The sequence below is a fragment of the Penicillium cinerascens genome (assembly GCF_028974065.1).
Source record: "Penicillium cinerascens strain IBT 15544 chromosome Unknown contig_9_segment0_segment0, whole genome shotgun sequence".
NCBI lineage: Eukaryota > Fungi > Ascomycota > Eurotiomycetes > Eurotiales > Aspergillaceae > Penicillium > Penicillium cinerascens.
In genome coordinates, this window is record NW_026695296.1 from 2,886,748 (window position 1) to 2,900,604 (window position 13,857).

General features: G+C 47.5%; 3 protein-coding genes across 3 annotated transcripts; 1 reads left to right on the forward strand and 2 right to left on the reverse strand.

Moving 5' to 3' along the window:
* Positions 1 to 811: 811 nt before the first annotated feature.
* Positions 812 to 2,059, reverse strand: N7498_007894 (uncharacterized protein; the record flags this gene model as incomplete). Its single annotated transcript, XM_058454956.1, has 1 exon — positions 812 to 2,059. One exon carries the CDS (start codon positions 2,057 to 2,059, stop codon positions 812 to 814), a length of 1,248 nt encoding a protein of 415 aa, XP_058307205.1.
* A 353-nt stretch (positions 2,060 to 2,412) lies between these two features.
* On the reverse strand, positions 2,413 to 2,838 carry N7498_007895 (uncharacterized protein; the record flags this gene model as incomplete). The annotated part of the gene is made up of 1 exon (XM_058454957.1): positions 2,413 to 2,838. The coding sequence occupies one exon, from the start codon at positions 2,836 to 2,838 to the stop codon at positions 2,413 to 2,415; it is 426 nt and encodes a 141-aa protein (XP_058307206.1).
* A 4,260-nt stretch (positions 2,839 to 7,098) lies between these two features.
* On the forward strand, positions 7,099 to 8,863 carry N7498_007896 (uncharacterized protein; the record flags this gene model as incomplete). The annotated part of the gene is made up of 4 exons (XM_058454958.1): positions 7,099 to 7,146; positions 7,259 to 7,513; positions 7,575 to 7,776; positions 7,851 to 8,863. The coding sequence occupies 4 exons, from the start codon at positions 7,099 to 7,101 to the stop codon at positions 8,861 to 8,863; spliced, it is 1,518 nt and encodes a 505-aa protein (XP_058307207.1).
* Positions 8,864 to 13,857: the final 4,994 nt, after the last annotated feature.

A 13,857-nucleotide genomic window follows, 5' to 3' on the forward strand; every position in this document is an offset into this window, starting at 1 on the left:
ATTGATGTGATTATAGGTCTGAGCAGGTCAACGGGGGTCTAGGAGAATTTTTGGCATTACAAGATCTCAACGAGCCCGTGTATTTGGGCTTCACGCGGTTAAGGTCAACAAGAGCGTTTGCAATCAACTCAAGATATGTACGCAGAGCACAAATACTGGGACCTCAACCTTTTTCATGAGTTGTTTAGCCATATTCTCGGTTGTAATTGATCTATACTATTTCAATTATTAACTATCCTAAACCAAGCGAGCAGATTTGTATCCCAATCAGGTTCTCAGTCTCAGGACAAAAGACCGAGTCGACAAGATGTTGAACGATCCTGTTATTTCGCCGGATATGTTCAAGAGGACACACATCACGTCACTCTTGACCGCTGTTCGAAAGAACTGTGGACCGGAATTTGCCCGTGAGCTGGAAGTATACTCCTGCAGCAACCTGGAGCTAACCTGGAGCTCCTGAAGCTCATCTGGAGCACTCCTGGAGCTCTCCTGGAGCACTCCTGGAGCTCACCTGGAGCACTCCTGGAGCTCAGAGTGGCTACAAGGCTGCCAATCCTTTGCGTATGGGGTTCTTTCATAACAGGGTTGGGCGATGTGAGCCAACTTCTACTGTACCCAGCTTTGTGAACTCAAGCGGCTGTGTTGCTTTTGAAAACTAGATCTTCCTGGAAGAATGGCCATTTTTCAAGTAAGGTAGAAGACAATCACAAAGCAAATATAGAAATCTCCCATGTTGAATGTTCCAAGTTTTGGGAGTCTACGTGTGAAAAAACAAACTTCCTGAGCTACATCAGCAAATCGATGGCTTTTCCTAGGAGTTTTTCGCTAAAGATAGTCGTTTGCTCAGTGTCGTGCTCCAGTACACCTGTATGGAGCTTTGATTCCTCCCGGGGAACTTTTGAGCAAACCGCTTGGTCACTTCTGACCAGGCAAGTTTTTGTTCTTCTCTAAGCATCACCAGTAGGCGATCCTCTTCCACAGAATATGGAAGGCCTTTCCTGGAGGGACATATGTACTCTGTATCGCCCATTTTGCCGCTCGTGCTTGAGTTGCTAAGCGTAGGCGCCACGTCTTTTTCATGTTTCAAAATGCATCTTGACGTAGATGTGTCCTTTGCGCTTGTCACCGGAGCGCAATGATACAAGGCACTCTCAAACAGCCAGGACAGGAACTGTAGTCGGTCATCGACTGAGAGTTCAGAGAATTGAGCACGAACCGTGGAAAACGAAACGTTCTTGCAGCCAAGCCCTTCAGCGAATCGATCAGTCTCAACCTTGGGTTGACTTTTCACGACAACTGCTAATTTGTTGATTCTGGAGGACTGCCGACCAGATTTCACTGTCCTCTGCGAGCCGTGTGGTCTGTTTTTGTTATGGTGACAGGCATCTTTAACGAAAAATCGAGATTTACCAGCTGATGGTCTGGCTGGCCCGACTGCAACATGAGGCGTAGGCTCTACCGCTTGGATCTCCTCAACATCCGGGAAACGATAATTGTCCAAAATGGCCGGATCAATTGATACATCATCTGGAAGATCTCCAGTCTGGATGGGGCTCTCAGGAGGTCCAACTTGAAAGTGCTGACCGGCAGTGAAATCGAACCCTGGGTCGCCGGATTCAAAGCTGGGGAGTTGGTATTCAGAATCACGACCAATATCATCGAAAATCGGTGTATGATGAACGTTGCCAGAGCTTGGTAAATCTTGCACGTGTAGGATTTCCTCCAAGTTGAATGTCTCAATGTCTCCTGCAATAACGGATGACGGTCGCCCCGAAACCTCCGGTTCGCTTCGAGCGATTTGTGTCTCCGGTTGTAGACCGCCATGTAAGCAAACCTCCGCCGGCGGACGAACAGGAAGGGGATGCCGCTGAGGTCTAGGAGAATAAATCTTCTGGTTCTCTAAAAGAGGCTCCCTAGGGTTGGATGGAGATGGCGTGGTCATGATCGAGACAGGACTTGGGTAGCGACAGGTGTCGAGAGGCTTCCACGAAGGCTGCGCTTTCTCCTGAATAGGATTCCAAGACCGAAAGGTCTCCAGGCGATAAGTAGCGCTTGACATATTGTGCGCAAGAGGGGGCCGAAAGGTTTCGGGGTGTGGCGATGAGTAGAACTCATAGACAGGGCAGATAGCAGGAGGAAAGGAGGAGGGAGAGGGGAGCTGAGGGCTGGGAGGGGAGGGAGCAGAGGGGAGAACTTGGAGCGAGTGAATTTTAGTGTTGCCATTCGAGAGGCATTGCACTCTTTTTATACCTTTATGATTGCCTGCGAGGCCAATCCTGCCTTTGGCCCAGTCCAGAAAGTCCCAATCAACTCCTGCAACCCAGGTCACGGCCTCAAAGACGCGACTGAAACTAGCTCAAATCACCAAGGGCTATAGTTCTGGCCATAGATCACGCCACCTTCAAGACCACGCTAGTCCTCAAGCCTTCCTCGCTTCGCTTGGAGTCGGTGTGATCGTCGGGTCTCGTAGTGGTTAGCACTGGCCGCATGATGCAATAAAAGGGTCAGGCGCATGTGCGGCATTTCCGCTATTGGCTCATCATAACATCGAGGTGTGGTATCGAAGGCTCCTTGTCTCGACGCGGTGTTGAGCGTGGAGACTGACGATGTACCCAGCGGGGCGCAAAGGCATTCGTGAGTAGGCAACCCGAGGATCGCCACGCCAGGGCTGTGCAATGTAACCTCAGACGGGGACGACAGGGCCGACAGACCGGGGTGTCCGGGCTTGAGGATGGTAGCCGGGGGCTTTGCGATGGCGAAGGAGGTCGGCGAAAACGGGAACAGCAGACGCTCGACAAAGAGCTCCAAGCGAGGGCGATTCGGCCAGTTTCGTCGCATGTAACCTCTGCTCGTCTCTCTTGGAAAAATGAATATGGGATAGCAGGCGACCAGCTGAAGGCTGGATCATGATCCCAGGACCTCTGTCCCTGGGCGACTAGAGCGTGCCACCGCCAGCGCCGGCTGGAACAGCCTGGGCGGCGGATCGAGCGGCATCTTCGGTGAAATGAAAGGGGCAGTGCATCAGGTTGAAAGGCCCAAGCGCGGGAGTCGATGGGGGGCGAGAGAGAAGGAAAGAGAGGTAAGGGTGGGCAAGAGAGGTGAAAGTGCGTGGGAGACTTAGGGACGAGGGCGAGCGGTGTTTTATAGAGGGAAGGCGGAGGAGCCGGACGGTAAAAGCGGCCAGTGCCGCGCTAAGTCCGATAGGGGGACCGCAGGGGACGCCAGGCTAGAAGGGGCAGGGGCAGGGCGGAAATTGGTAGGCGGTCGGAGGCGGCAGAGCGACGGGCTAATGGGGGCCGTTTCTGGCGCCCCGCTTGCCGTCGTGTGGAATACTAAATATAACTAATTTCTTTAGTTAATTTAGCGATATCTTTAAGCTTCTCTACTATACTTAATAGGCTAATAATGCTTTCTTTTGAGAGTATAAGGGTGCTTCCCTTAAGTTCTTTAATATCCTTAAGAACGAATTCTCGGTATTCTTATATTAGGGATATAATATAATCCCTATCACCTATTATTTATATTATAACTATAGATATTATATCCTATTATAATCCGCGATCTCTTTAGGCTATATAAGTATTAAAATGACCCTTTTCCCTACTAAAAATAAGCTTTTAGTTAGGCTAAGTCCTAAGATCTTATCGCGAGTAAGTAACCTTTAGGATCTCTATATTAATCCTCTATTACGAATAATTCAAAAATATAACTATATACTAGAAACTTTACTATATAAAGTATATCTATATAAGAATAAGCTTTTAAGCGTATTTCTTAATAATCTAATATAAAGCCTTATACTACTAATAAACTTTGACGCTAACCTAGAGCGAGTATAGTCTTAGCTAATTCTATAGCTTAAGCCTCTTCGGGAAGCTAGCTTCCTTACCTATTTTAATAGATTAGCGATCGTATAAGGTCCGATCATAATCGTTACTACTAGAAACATACTATTCTATTATATCTTAGAAAGAAGCACCTTTAGGGATATTTCTACGATGCTCCGCTCTTAGAACTCTTAACCTTTTACGAAAACGACTTCCCCTAAAACTCAAACTATAGCGCTCAAAACAGCTACTATATATCCGCAGACTTTCGCATAGTAATAGGGAATATAGATTTTAATAGATTTATAGATAAGTAGCTCGCCGATGTTCGTCAATACGTATAGGTAGCTTATAGGCTTAGCCTTAAAGTCCGATATATAGGTACACTAGATTGGCCTCGTAAGTTGCGAAACTATATATAGCGTATACTCGTCCGTGAAGGTGTAGATATTATCACCGTTGATACATTAAGTTATCGACACTAAGGGAGTTCAGGATCAAGGAGCGATTAGCTAGATGCTCTTTTGAATATAAATACAGCAAGAGCTAGCTCAGAACAAATCCTGCTAAAAATGATTAAGAACCTTAATACCCTTGATACCCTTGATACCCTTGATACCCTTGATACTCAGTGATAGTATTTATCACAGGAAAACCCATTGCTATATATTACGCTGAAATCGGGTGTATGTGGACATAATATTTTATTGTGAGCAGGTTTCACAGATTTCAAGTTTGTAAAGGAAGCCCGAAGCTTTGAATAGAAGGTAGCTAGCCTCATAAATGCTTCACCATAAGTGGTGCACTGACCTGGAGGCAGGCGGGTAATAAGCTGAACATGATTCATCTGAGACAGAACTGGGAGTCCTCGGGACCACATGACTGTCACTGTAGATAACCGCCCGCTATATAATATAGAATCCGCGAAATGAGTCCTGATTAACCATGGATGAAACCGATGGGTTAGGTAAGTTTTGATAAGACGGACTCCAGAATGCGTGATATGCTGCTGCTAATTCCGAAATTACCCCGGTATTTTCCCGGAGGTTGGCCATGGTTGCCGATTATAGAGGTAGCAACGGACCTTGACCACGTGGGCATTTGTTGTACCCGATTTTCCAAAAAGGCTTAGGCTTACCTAACCCCACCAAACAGAGCTGACATGTGGGGCCTGGCCCCGCTCTTATGCCGACTTAAGCGGTTTCCTCCACCAAAACTCCACAAAACCAGATATCGAATCATGGATCACAAAGCCTTCCGGCTGATGACGGAGTAAAATTTGTGGGGAAACGCCGCAAACCCTCCATACAAAGAAGGGCCCCGCTAAACCAATGAGCCGTTCCAACTATCGCACGTGGATGGAGCCTCCGGTGGATCATGGGAAAGAAATATTAGAGTATCCATGGAATTTATCATAAAAATTGCGACGTAGGGCAAGCATTTTCCGAAGTGTTGCATCATATCTAGTATGGATCTGGCTTGCGATCGCGTGTAAGACAGAGTCGAAACTCAGTGCAAGCACCTATACATTATCTTCAGAAATAGAAAGAAAAAAAGAAAAGAAAAGTGAGACAAAAACGCTGCCTAGGTCTCTCTTCAGAGCACTTACTCAGGTAGGAGGGCACAAATTAAATCACTGCCACATGAATGACGTAGGTTATAATTAGATTGTAGGTTGAACATTTGCAGAGGGTGGATACATCTCTGGAATTACCTGGCAATTCTAATCCGGATATAAGTCACGGTAGCGCTCCCCTGAGCATGCCTGTCACATGGAGGATCGGTTCCTAGAGGATACACTTTAGCTTCTACAGACATAGTCTCTATAACCCATTCATTAATCCTGCTGCTGCCGATTGCCCCTACCAGACCGCTCCACACGGGCTATATAGATCGGGGTCTGTGCACGCTAAAGCGTGGGTGGAGCTGAAGGCAGTTGAACATCACAATTTCTGTTCCAGGCAGCAAGAATAATCACTTCAAACCAAAGTCGGCTAAAGTGATCCCGGGGTCGCAGTGACCATGTCCGGTGAAGTTCGATACCAACTCCAGAAAAATCAATGGCCAAGAAGGCACTAGGGACTAGGATAGTGGCAGTAACAGATCCGAAAAACCTAGGTCACACCAAGAGCCCCATCGCTAGATTTCCAGCCGTACTGAGGTCGAAATGTTAAATATAGCTAGGAAGTCCACAGCTATGATGCCATCCGCCAGATGGAAGCGATTATCATGCCGTATACTGTTTATTCATCTTGATGTCGAGTGCTGCGGGGAAAGGTGCGCCACCATGAACTTGCCCACCAGGAAAGACTGTGAATACGTTGACTTGCTGCTAGCTTTTTCATTAGACTACCAATACGATAGAGGAAGACCTCTGCCGCACTAAGTTTTTTGCCAATGCAAGGTCCCGGCGTATTCGCTAATTTCATTTATCCGACTTTTATTACAACGCATATTCCATAATGGTATTTTAGGAAACGCACATACTTACTGGAAATGGAAATACCGGGTAAAAAGCGTGAAATTAAACGCGGGTCGGTAATGGACCGCGACCCTATATTGCAATTGCGTTCATCGCCCACGTGAAGGAAGACAGATGGACATTTCAAGGATTTCGCAATGAGTGGGCCAATTCCGGTATTTAACATCACTAGCCCACTGGAAATTTCCAATAGGTTATAGGTTCATATCAGTATTGTAACTTCGGCAAAAATACTTATATTTTACGAATAGTATCTTGTAGACCCCTCGCATTGGACAAACTACGGAGACGGGGTCCAACAAACTGTAAAAACGAAGGCGCGTTTTCTTTCCACTCCACATGGTCCCCATTTTTGTACATGCAATACAGGGTTTGGTGCGTCGTAAGCTCGACCCCTTTGCACAGTAACGGGGTGGGGCTACCAGGATTCTGAAATAGGGATTCGGTGGATCGCAGCTAAGCACGGCAATTGGAGCCATTGGCACATGTTGCTACGGGGTATTTTTCTTTAATCCTTATACCCAATAGGCTACAATATTTCTCCTGAAGATTCTGGATTCTTTTGTGATGCTCCTATAGAACTCCCACATCTATCATTCGTTTTCTCAACACATCTTCAGCCCGCTAGAATAGTTTATTCCCGGGCACGTCTCGAGCCTCTGGTGAAAATGCTTCAATGGGCCTCCCGTTGTGTGCCAGGCTTTAGCATCATTGCTTTGCTGTCGCTTTCCCTTCTGGCATTTACTGACGTTGGGTATTTTCTTCGTCTCCAGAATCACCCTCAGTATCATGGCCCACCACCACCAGGTCACGTACACCCTTCAGGGAGCAGACCGGGTTCGCTTCCGCTGCCTCAAAAGATATTCATGGGTCTCTCGATCTTCGTTCATCTCAATGCCTTCGGTTTCGCAATACGTCTCTCTTTTTTTCGTTGCTATACATATCAAAGGAGTCAAAGAAGGTGCTGCAGCGGCGTTCGGTAACGGGTTCCAAGCTGCTGGAGGACGGTGAACAGGTCTTGGGAGGCGATCTTGCGCTAGATGTTCTTCGGGTGAATTCGTCCCAAGAGGAGTCGAAATCCTTTCTCGGTGGTGAAGAGGTCATTCACGCAATTATTCTTCCAAACTACAAGGAGGATATCGACACGCTCAGAACCACCCTTCATGTCTTGGCTAGCCATCCAAGGGCATCCAGCCAATATGAAGTCCGTTGCATTTGAATCTTTGAAAGATGATTGAGAGAGACCCGTACTTACCCCAACCTAGATCTACCTAGCCATGGAACAAAAGGAAATGGAAGCAGCTACGAAGGCAGCCGAGTTGATCTCGACATTTGAGACGGCTTTTGCTCATGTCCGAGTTACTTTCCATCCAGCCGGATTGCCAGGGGAAATCGCTGGCAAGAGCTCCAATGTTGCATTTGCAGCCCGGCATATCCTCAACACACACGCAAGGGATGAAGAGGACGGTATGATGTATACATTGATCACGGTTATTGACGGTATTTTATGAAAAAAGCCCCGTTATCCGACACGTTTTCAGACCCGCTGATGAAAGAATTGGTAGCCGATACACACCTACTGCAGGATTATTTTTGTGAGATCCGACGCCTTCACTTCGATAATATCGCCAGCTCCGAGCGGTCTTTCTATTGTTGTCCCATCATCTTCGATCGAAACTCGTCTAAAACACCAATTTTGGTCCGTTGTGCGGATCTGATGTGGGGATTTGCTGGCGTCTCGGCGATGTACCCCAGTTCCCCGATTATGATTCCAACCTCGGTATATACTATACCCTTGCAATTGGCAAAGATGGTTGGTGGCTGGGATAGTGATGCTACCGCCATTGGCGAGGACATGCATATGCTACTCAAGTGCTACTTCGGCACGAATGGCGATATCATCACGCGAGCAGTATACAGTGCAGCCAGCCAATGCAACATCTCGAGCGACGGGAATCTTGGCTGGCGAAGGACTACGGATATCCTCGCTGCCCGCTATCTTCAGGCTCTACGCCATATGTGGGGTGCTCTAGATACGGGATTCGCCATTCGAAAAAGTTTTGGCAACCTTTCGCGCCCTAATTGGCGACTTTTCTTCCGCGGAAAGCAGTGGGCATTAGCACACCTTCTTTGGGAGGCCCACTTCCTTCCGTGCTTTCTGACTATAATATTGATTATTTCATCGATCTATTCCGCACTTACGCCGCCAAACCAAATCCACCCAGATCTAGATTGGGCATTCCAGTTCACTGCACTTCTGCGTGTCTGCTCCTTTGTCATGATGAATATCTGCATGTTTGTATATGACTACTGGCACTATTTATGCGTGAACACCCGCTCTATGGATATGATGGATGCAGGAGTCGTTGATGCCGGATTTTCATTCCGAAATAGTTGGGACCGTGGTTGTCTTCTTGACCGCATTATATTCCCTGTGGCAGGTACTATTTATGGACCTGTTCCAGCTGTTCAGGCTGTACTGTCCCACTTTTGGACTGATAAGTTGGTGTATCAAGTGAGCCAGAAGCCTAGCTTTTTGAGCAACCCTGTTTGAAAGACGGCAGTTGAGTGGGTTCCTTGGGCTTCGAATCGATCTCAGCTCCTCAGAGATGGCGAAACCTATGCTCAGGGTTTCATTTTATATGCAGCGTTTGATTTTATTTGATTTTATGGTTCTTTTGGAGTTGAAATGCGAGACCTTTGTACGTTTTCTTCTATGTATAATTATCTTGTTGTATTATGAGGTTTAGATTGGAAGTGTAATATTGGGACCTGTTATTTACTAGACCGGCCTAGTGCCTCAATACACTGTCTTGTCACCGCTCCCTCCGTCGCCTCGACATAATAGACCCGACCTGCCCCGCTTGTCCCTCTCTCTCCCTCTTTTCCCTCCCCTCAACGCCTCTATCTTGCACTCATCGCCGCCCCCTTTCTTACACTCTGGCCCCCACCGACCCCTGCGCCTTGGCCTTCAGCCCGACCCACTGCCCCTTTCATCTTACCGGAGATGCCGCTCGATCCGACTCGTTCTCGCTCCTTGACCTAGAGTGGCACCCGCACAGGAGCAGAACCACCGGGATGATCCAGCACACAGGTGGCATCGTGTTACAGTGACACAGCAAAAGTATTAACACCCCCCTAGACCCACCCCCCCTTATTACCTAATATTCTGCCGGCCTAAAACTCCATGAATTTCTATCTAGTAGGGCGTATACCAGCCCTGGCTCTCAATAATAGCTTCCACCCGGTGCGGCATCGTCTCAGATAGATGCGTTAGGTGCTGTATTTCTAGTTCTTCCCATGCTATCTGTGCTGTCTCCACTAGAATAGCGTAGGACGCGCTATTATTACGCATATCAATAAGATCCGGCCGTAACTCATAGATTTTAGCCTTCAAGAGCGCCCATAGGTTCTCAATAGGGTTTAAATCAGGCGAATGAGGCGGCCATTCCATTACCTCAATTCCTAGCTCGCGTAGAGTATCGCGGACAACGTGTGCAGTATGTGTAGGCGCATTATCATGCTGAAAGATACCACCCTCATGATTCATTAATGTAGGCAGCATTCGGAGATATAAATCTCGAATAATAAAGCGATCAACGCCTCCGCGAGGTGCTTCAGGGTTTCCAAATAGAGGGATAAGGCCAGTGCGTCGTGTGCTGCCAGAAAAAGCCCCCCAAAACATCTGCTTAACTTGGTTTCCTTTTATAGGAAGACCTTGACATTGTCTCTCCTTAGGCTGATCTCGAGGGCGAATAAAAGTCCATTCACGACGAACACCAATACCGCGCTCAATTGTACATTCGTCAGACCAATAGACACGAGCCTAATCTTCAGCAATAAAGTGTCGATAGCGATGCGCCCATTGAAGCCGTTTTAGCGCATTTTGTTCGGTCAAATAGGGCCGCCAGCTACAGCGCCACTTTCGCATATTCTCGGCGTTTAAAAGGCGTCGGATCGAGTCATATTTAACCAAAAATTTAGGTCAGTAAGCATTTAAAACTAAAGGAATATAGCTAACCTTATTCGACACATTTGTAAGCAAATCAACGCGGGTAATCTTAGGATTTTCCTTAATAGCGTTTAACAAACGCTCACGATCAGCTTCATCAAGCTTCCGTGGGCGTCCAGAGCGTGGTTTAGAGACACCATCGAGTCGTTCGCGGTCCTTTTTAATAGTATAGCGTATACTAGAAAGAGAGACCCAAGGATAGCGCTTTTGAATACGTTTATAGCCCCATCCCGCAGCTTGGGACAGCTCACATATACGCTCACGTAGCGCAGGTGTCAATTCAGACCGCGGTGCCATAATAGATAGCAAAATAAGGAGATTCAGGAGGTATAAACAGAATAACGCGCAAAAACGCGAGATTATTGAGCTACTACTAGCGTGTTCCTAGGTAGGCGGTGAGAGGGCGGTGTAGGCGTGGGTCCAGGGGGTGTTAATACTTTTGCTGCGTCACTGTACTTTGGGTCGATACCCCTTCTCCTTCTCCAAGGGAGTGACTGTGCGCCATGCTACGAAGCTATCTAGGTCACGTCTGCTAGTGTGCCTTGTTCGTCTCTGATTCCGCCGGCCTCCTTCATATCTGAAAATTGCCGTCATACTATTAACGCCGTATGCCCCGCCCCATCCGCCCCATCTAAGGTTGCACTGCACAGCCCCGGCGTCACAGAATGGCTCTCCGTTACCTAGCCACGAATACCGTGGCGCTCAATTGTCGTTCTCGTCGGTCTCTCCGATTCATCCACATCCAGTCGATAAATATTTGAAAGCAGAGCCCAGTGATATAGGCCAATAGCGAAAATACCGCACACCACTGGCCTCGGTCAATGCTGTATCTTATGGCCAATGCCGGCATTACGCATTAATCAGTCGGCCGATCGTCGAGCTTGTGCGCGTTGAGCGGTATTCGCGCATCCCTATTTCTAGGCAATCGCCCGTGTGGAGCGGTGGCCTAAGGATTGATCTTGTCTCTAATTTGTTGCGCGAGCTGACGCGTGCCATTCAAATTTACATATCATCCCGTACAGTCAACTCCCGCGAGCCGCTCCCCCACCTAGTGCACACATTCGTCAGCTGCACCCCTTTTTTTTGCCCCGCCTAGTAAATTTCCACTTTTACATATAAGAATTCCGCAACCTGCACCATCCACTGTGTGCACACTTTTCTATCTTCGCTTATTCAGCATAACCGACCAATCACGATGCAGCAATCCACCTCGCCGTCGCCGGGCCCCCCGGTCTTCGGTCGCGCTTTCAACGCATATCCCTTATCCACGACAACCAAATAAGGGTATTACCGACATTCAGAGGAAAGCCCTACGTATCTTTGCGTCCGATACACGTCCCCGGCCTACCCAGAGAGCTTGTGCTAAATGGTTTCAAGAGAAATTCAACCGGACGATCAACCGCACGACCGTCTCGCGTATACTTTCATCTCAATATAACCATCTGGATCACGGCGAAGCTAGGGCCAAAGTGAGGAAGCCTACCGCACACTGGCCATTGCTAGATGAGGCTCTCTTTGAGTGGCAACGACGTCATACTCAGAGGGGCTTTCCAATTACCGGCCCCCTGATTCGCCTAAAAGCTACTGAATATTGGAAGAAAATACCAATGTACAAAGATCATCCTATGCCTGTCTTTAGTGATGGCTGGCTCAATCGCTTCAAACATCGACATTCAATTAAATGGCATATATTTCATGGTGAAGCCGCTTCGGTATCTGATTCTATCCACGTTGAGATGAAAGCTATCCAAATTATATGCGATACATATCCTTCTGAGGATATCTATAATATGGACGAAACCGGTCTTTTCTGGCGCCGTATGCCTAACGGTGGTCTTACATCTGAAGGTCGTCCCGGTCAAAAGAGGGATAAAACAAGGATGACTATCGTCGTTGCATCAAATGCGACAGGCTCGGATAAATTACCTCTCTGGATCATTGGAACTGCAAAACAACCCCACGCATTAAGGGGGGTGAATATGGCTTCTATTGGATGTGTGTGGCGCTATAACAAGAAGGCCTGGATGCGACATGAGATTATGGAACAATGGTTACGCACATTTTACCTACGAATAGGTAGGCAAAGACGTGTACTTCTATTGATGGATAATTTCAGTGCACATCTTCTGGCCCTTGAAAAGGCGCCACCACCATCTAATATCAGGATAGTCTTCCTACCTGCGAACGCCACGTCTCTCTATCAACCCCTTGATCAGGGTATTATCCAAAACCTCAAGCATTATTATCGCAAGAGCTGGATGTATTGGATGATAGGTATGCTTGACCGGGGGATTGATCCTCGAGATCGCATGAGTCTAAACTACACACTTCGTTGGTTAACCCAGGCGTGGCGAACAAACGTCAGCCATGAGACTATTCAGAACTGTTATATTAAGAGTACTGTTGTTCCTGGGCGTCGTACATCTGATCACGATCAGGCTAAACAGGATACCCTACCGACATTGGATCCTAGATTGAGGCCTCTTTATTATCAGGTGGTTGAAAAGCTTGCAAGTCAACCAAATGCGGAAGAAATACTACCTTTTGAGGAATTTCTTAACCCATCGGATGAAAATATTGATACCTCCGAGCTCGATTTGGACGACATCATCATGACTTTTGGTGGTGAGGATACCGAAGACAGTTTACCTGATCCGGATGAGGAATATATATATGGGCCAAGACCAGATATTCCATCCGACGCGATGATTCTACGGCATCTATCAGATCTATCATTGTGGGCTGCACATAGAGAGGGCTGCACATAGAGAGGGCTGCACATAGAGAGGGCTGCACATAGAGAGGGCTGCACAGAGGATAATATGGCCTCGATTGAGGCATTGGCCAGTGCATTCAAGAAGCTTGAGGTAGATGGGAAGAAACAGAAGACATTGATGGAGATGGGATTTAAACCTAAATAGGAAAAGCTTCATGTGTATATATTATATAGCTAATCAATATGACCATTACATCATCAACCCATGAGCTGCACACATCCGGTGTGTGCAAGCAAAAACCCAAACCTCCGAGGGTGTGCAGCTCGCGGGAGTTGACTGTATTAGCATTCCCAGGAAAGATATATTAGGCTCCTAGGGTGTATGTCAGGGATATACAAGGAGCATACACGAGGAGTAAAGGACATACGATATGCCTAGGTGGGAGTGTATCTGTACCTAAAACCATGATCGGCCGTGGAACATAAAGAGTCCAGCAAACCGTCTGATTTCTTGTCTCTATCTCATGGCGGGCTCTGGGCAGTAACCTCATTTTCAGACATTTTGGTCCTTTTCCTCGCCTTAACCCGCCTTGTTACGCGAGGCAGTCGATCATTTGACTCTCCGCGAGTTCTATGACAGAGAAGAGTGTTCCTACTAGGGTATCCCTAGTTTGTGAGCCTAGGCTGCCGTCCCTGTTATCATTCGCCAGTCCGACTTGTTTCCTCTCGGGCCTCATGTTCCATTCATTATCTCGCCGGGCCCGTTCCACAGTTCCCTGCGACCGGGAAAACCAAACCTCGTTCGGTTAACCCGAAAGTT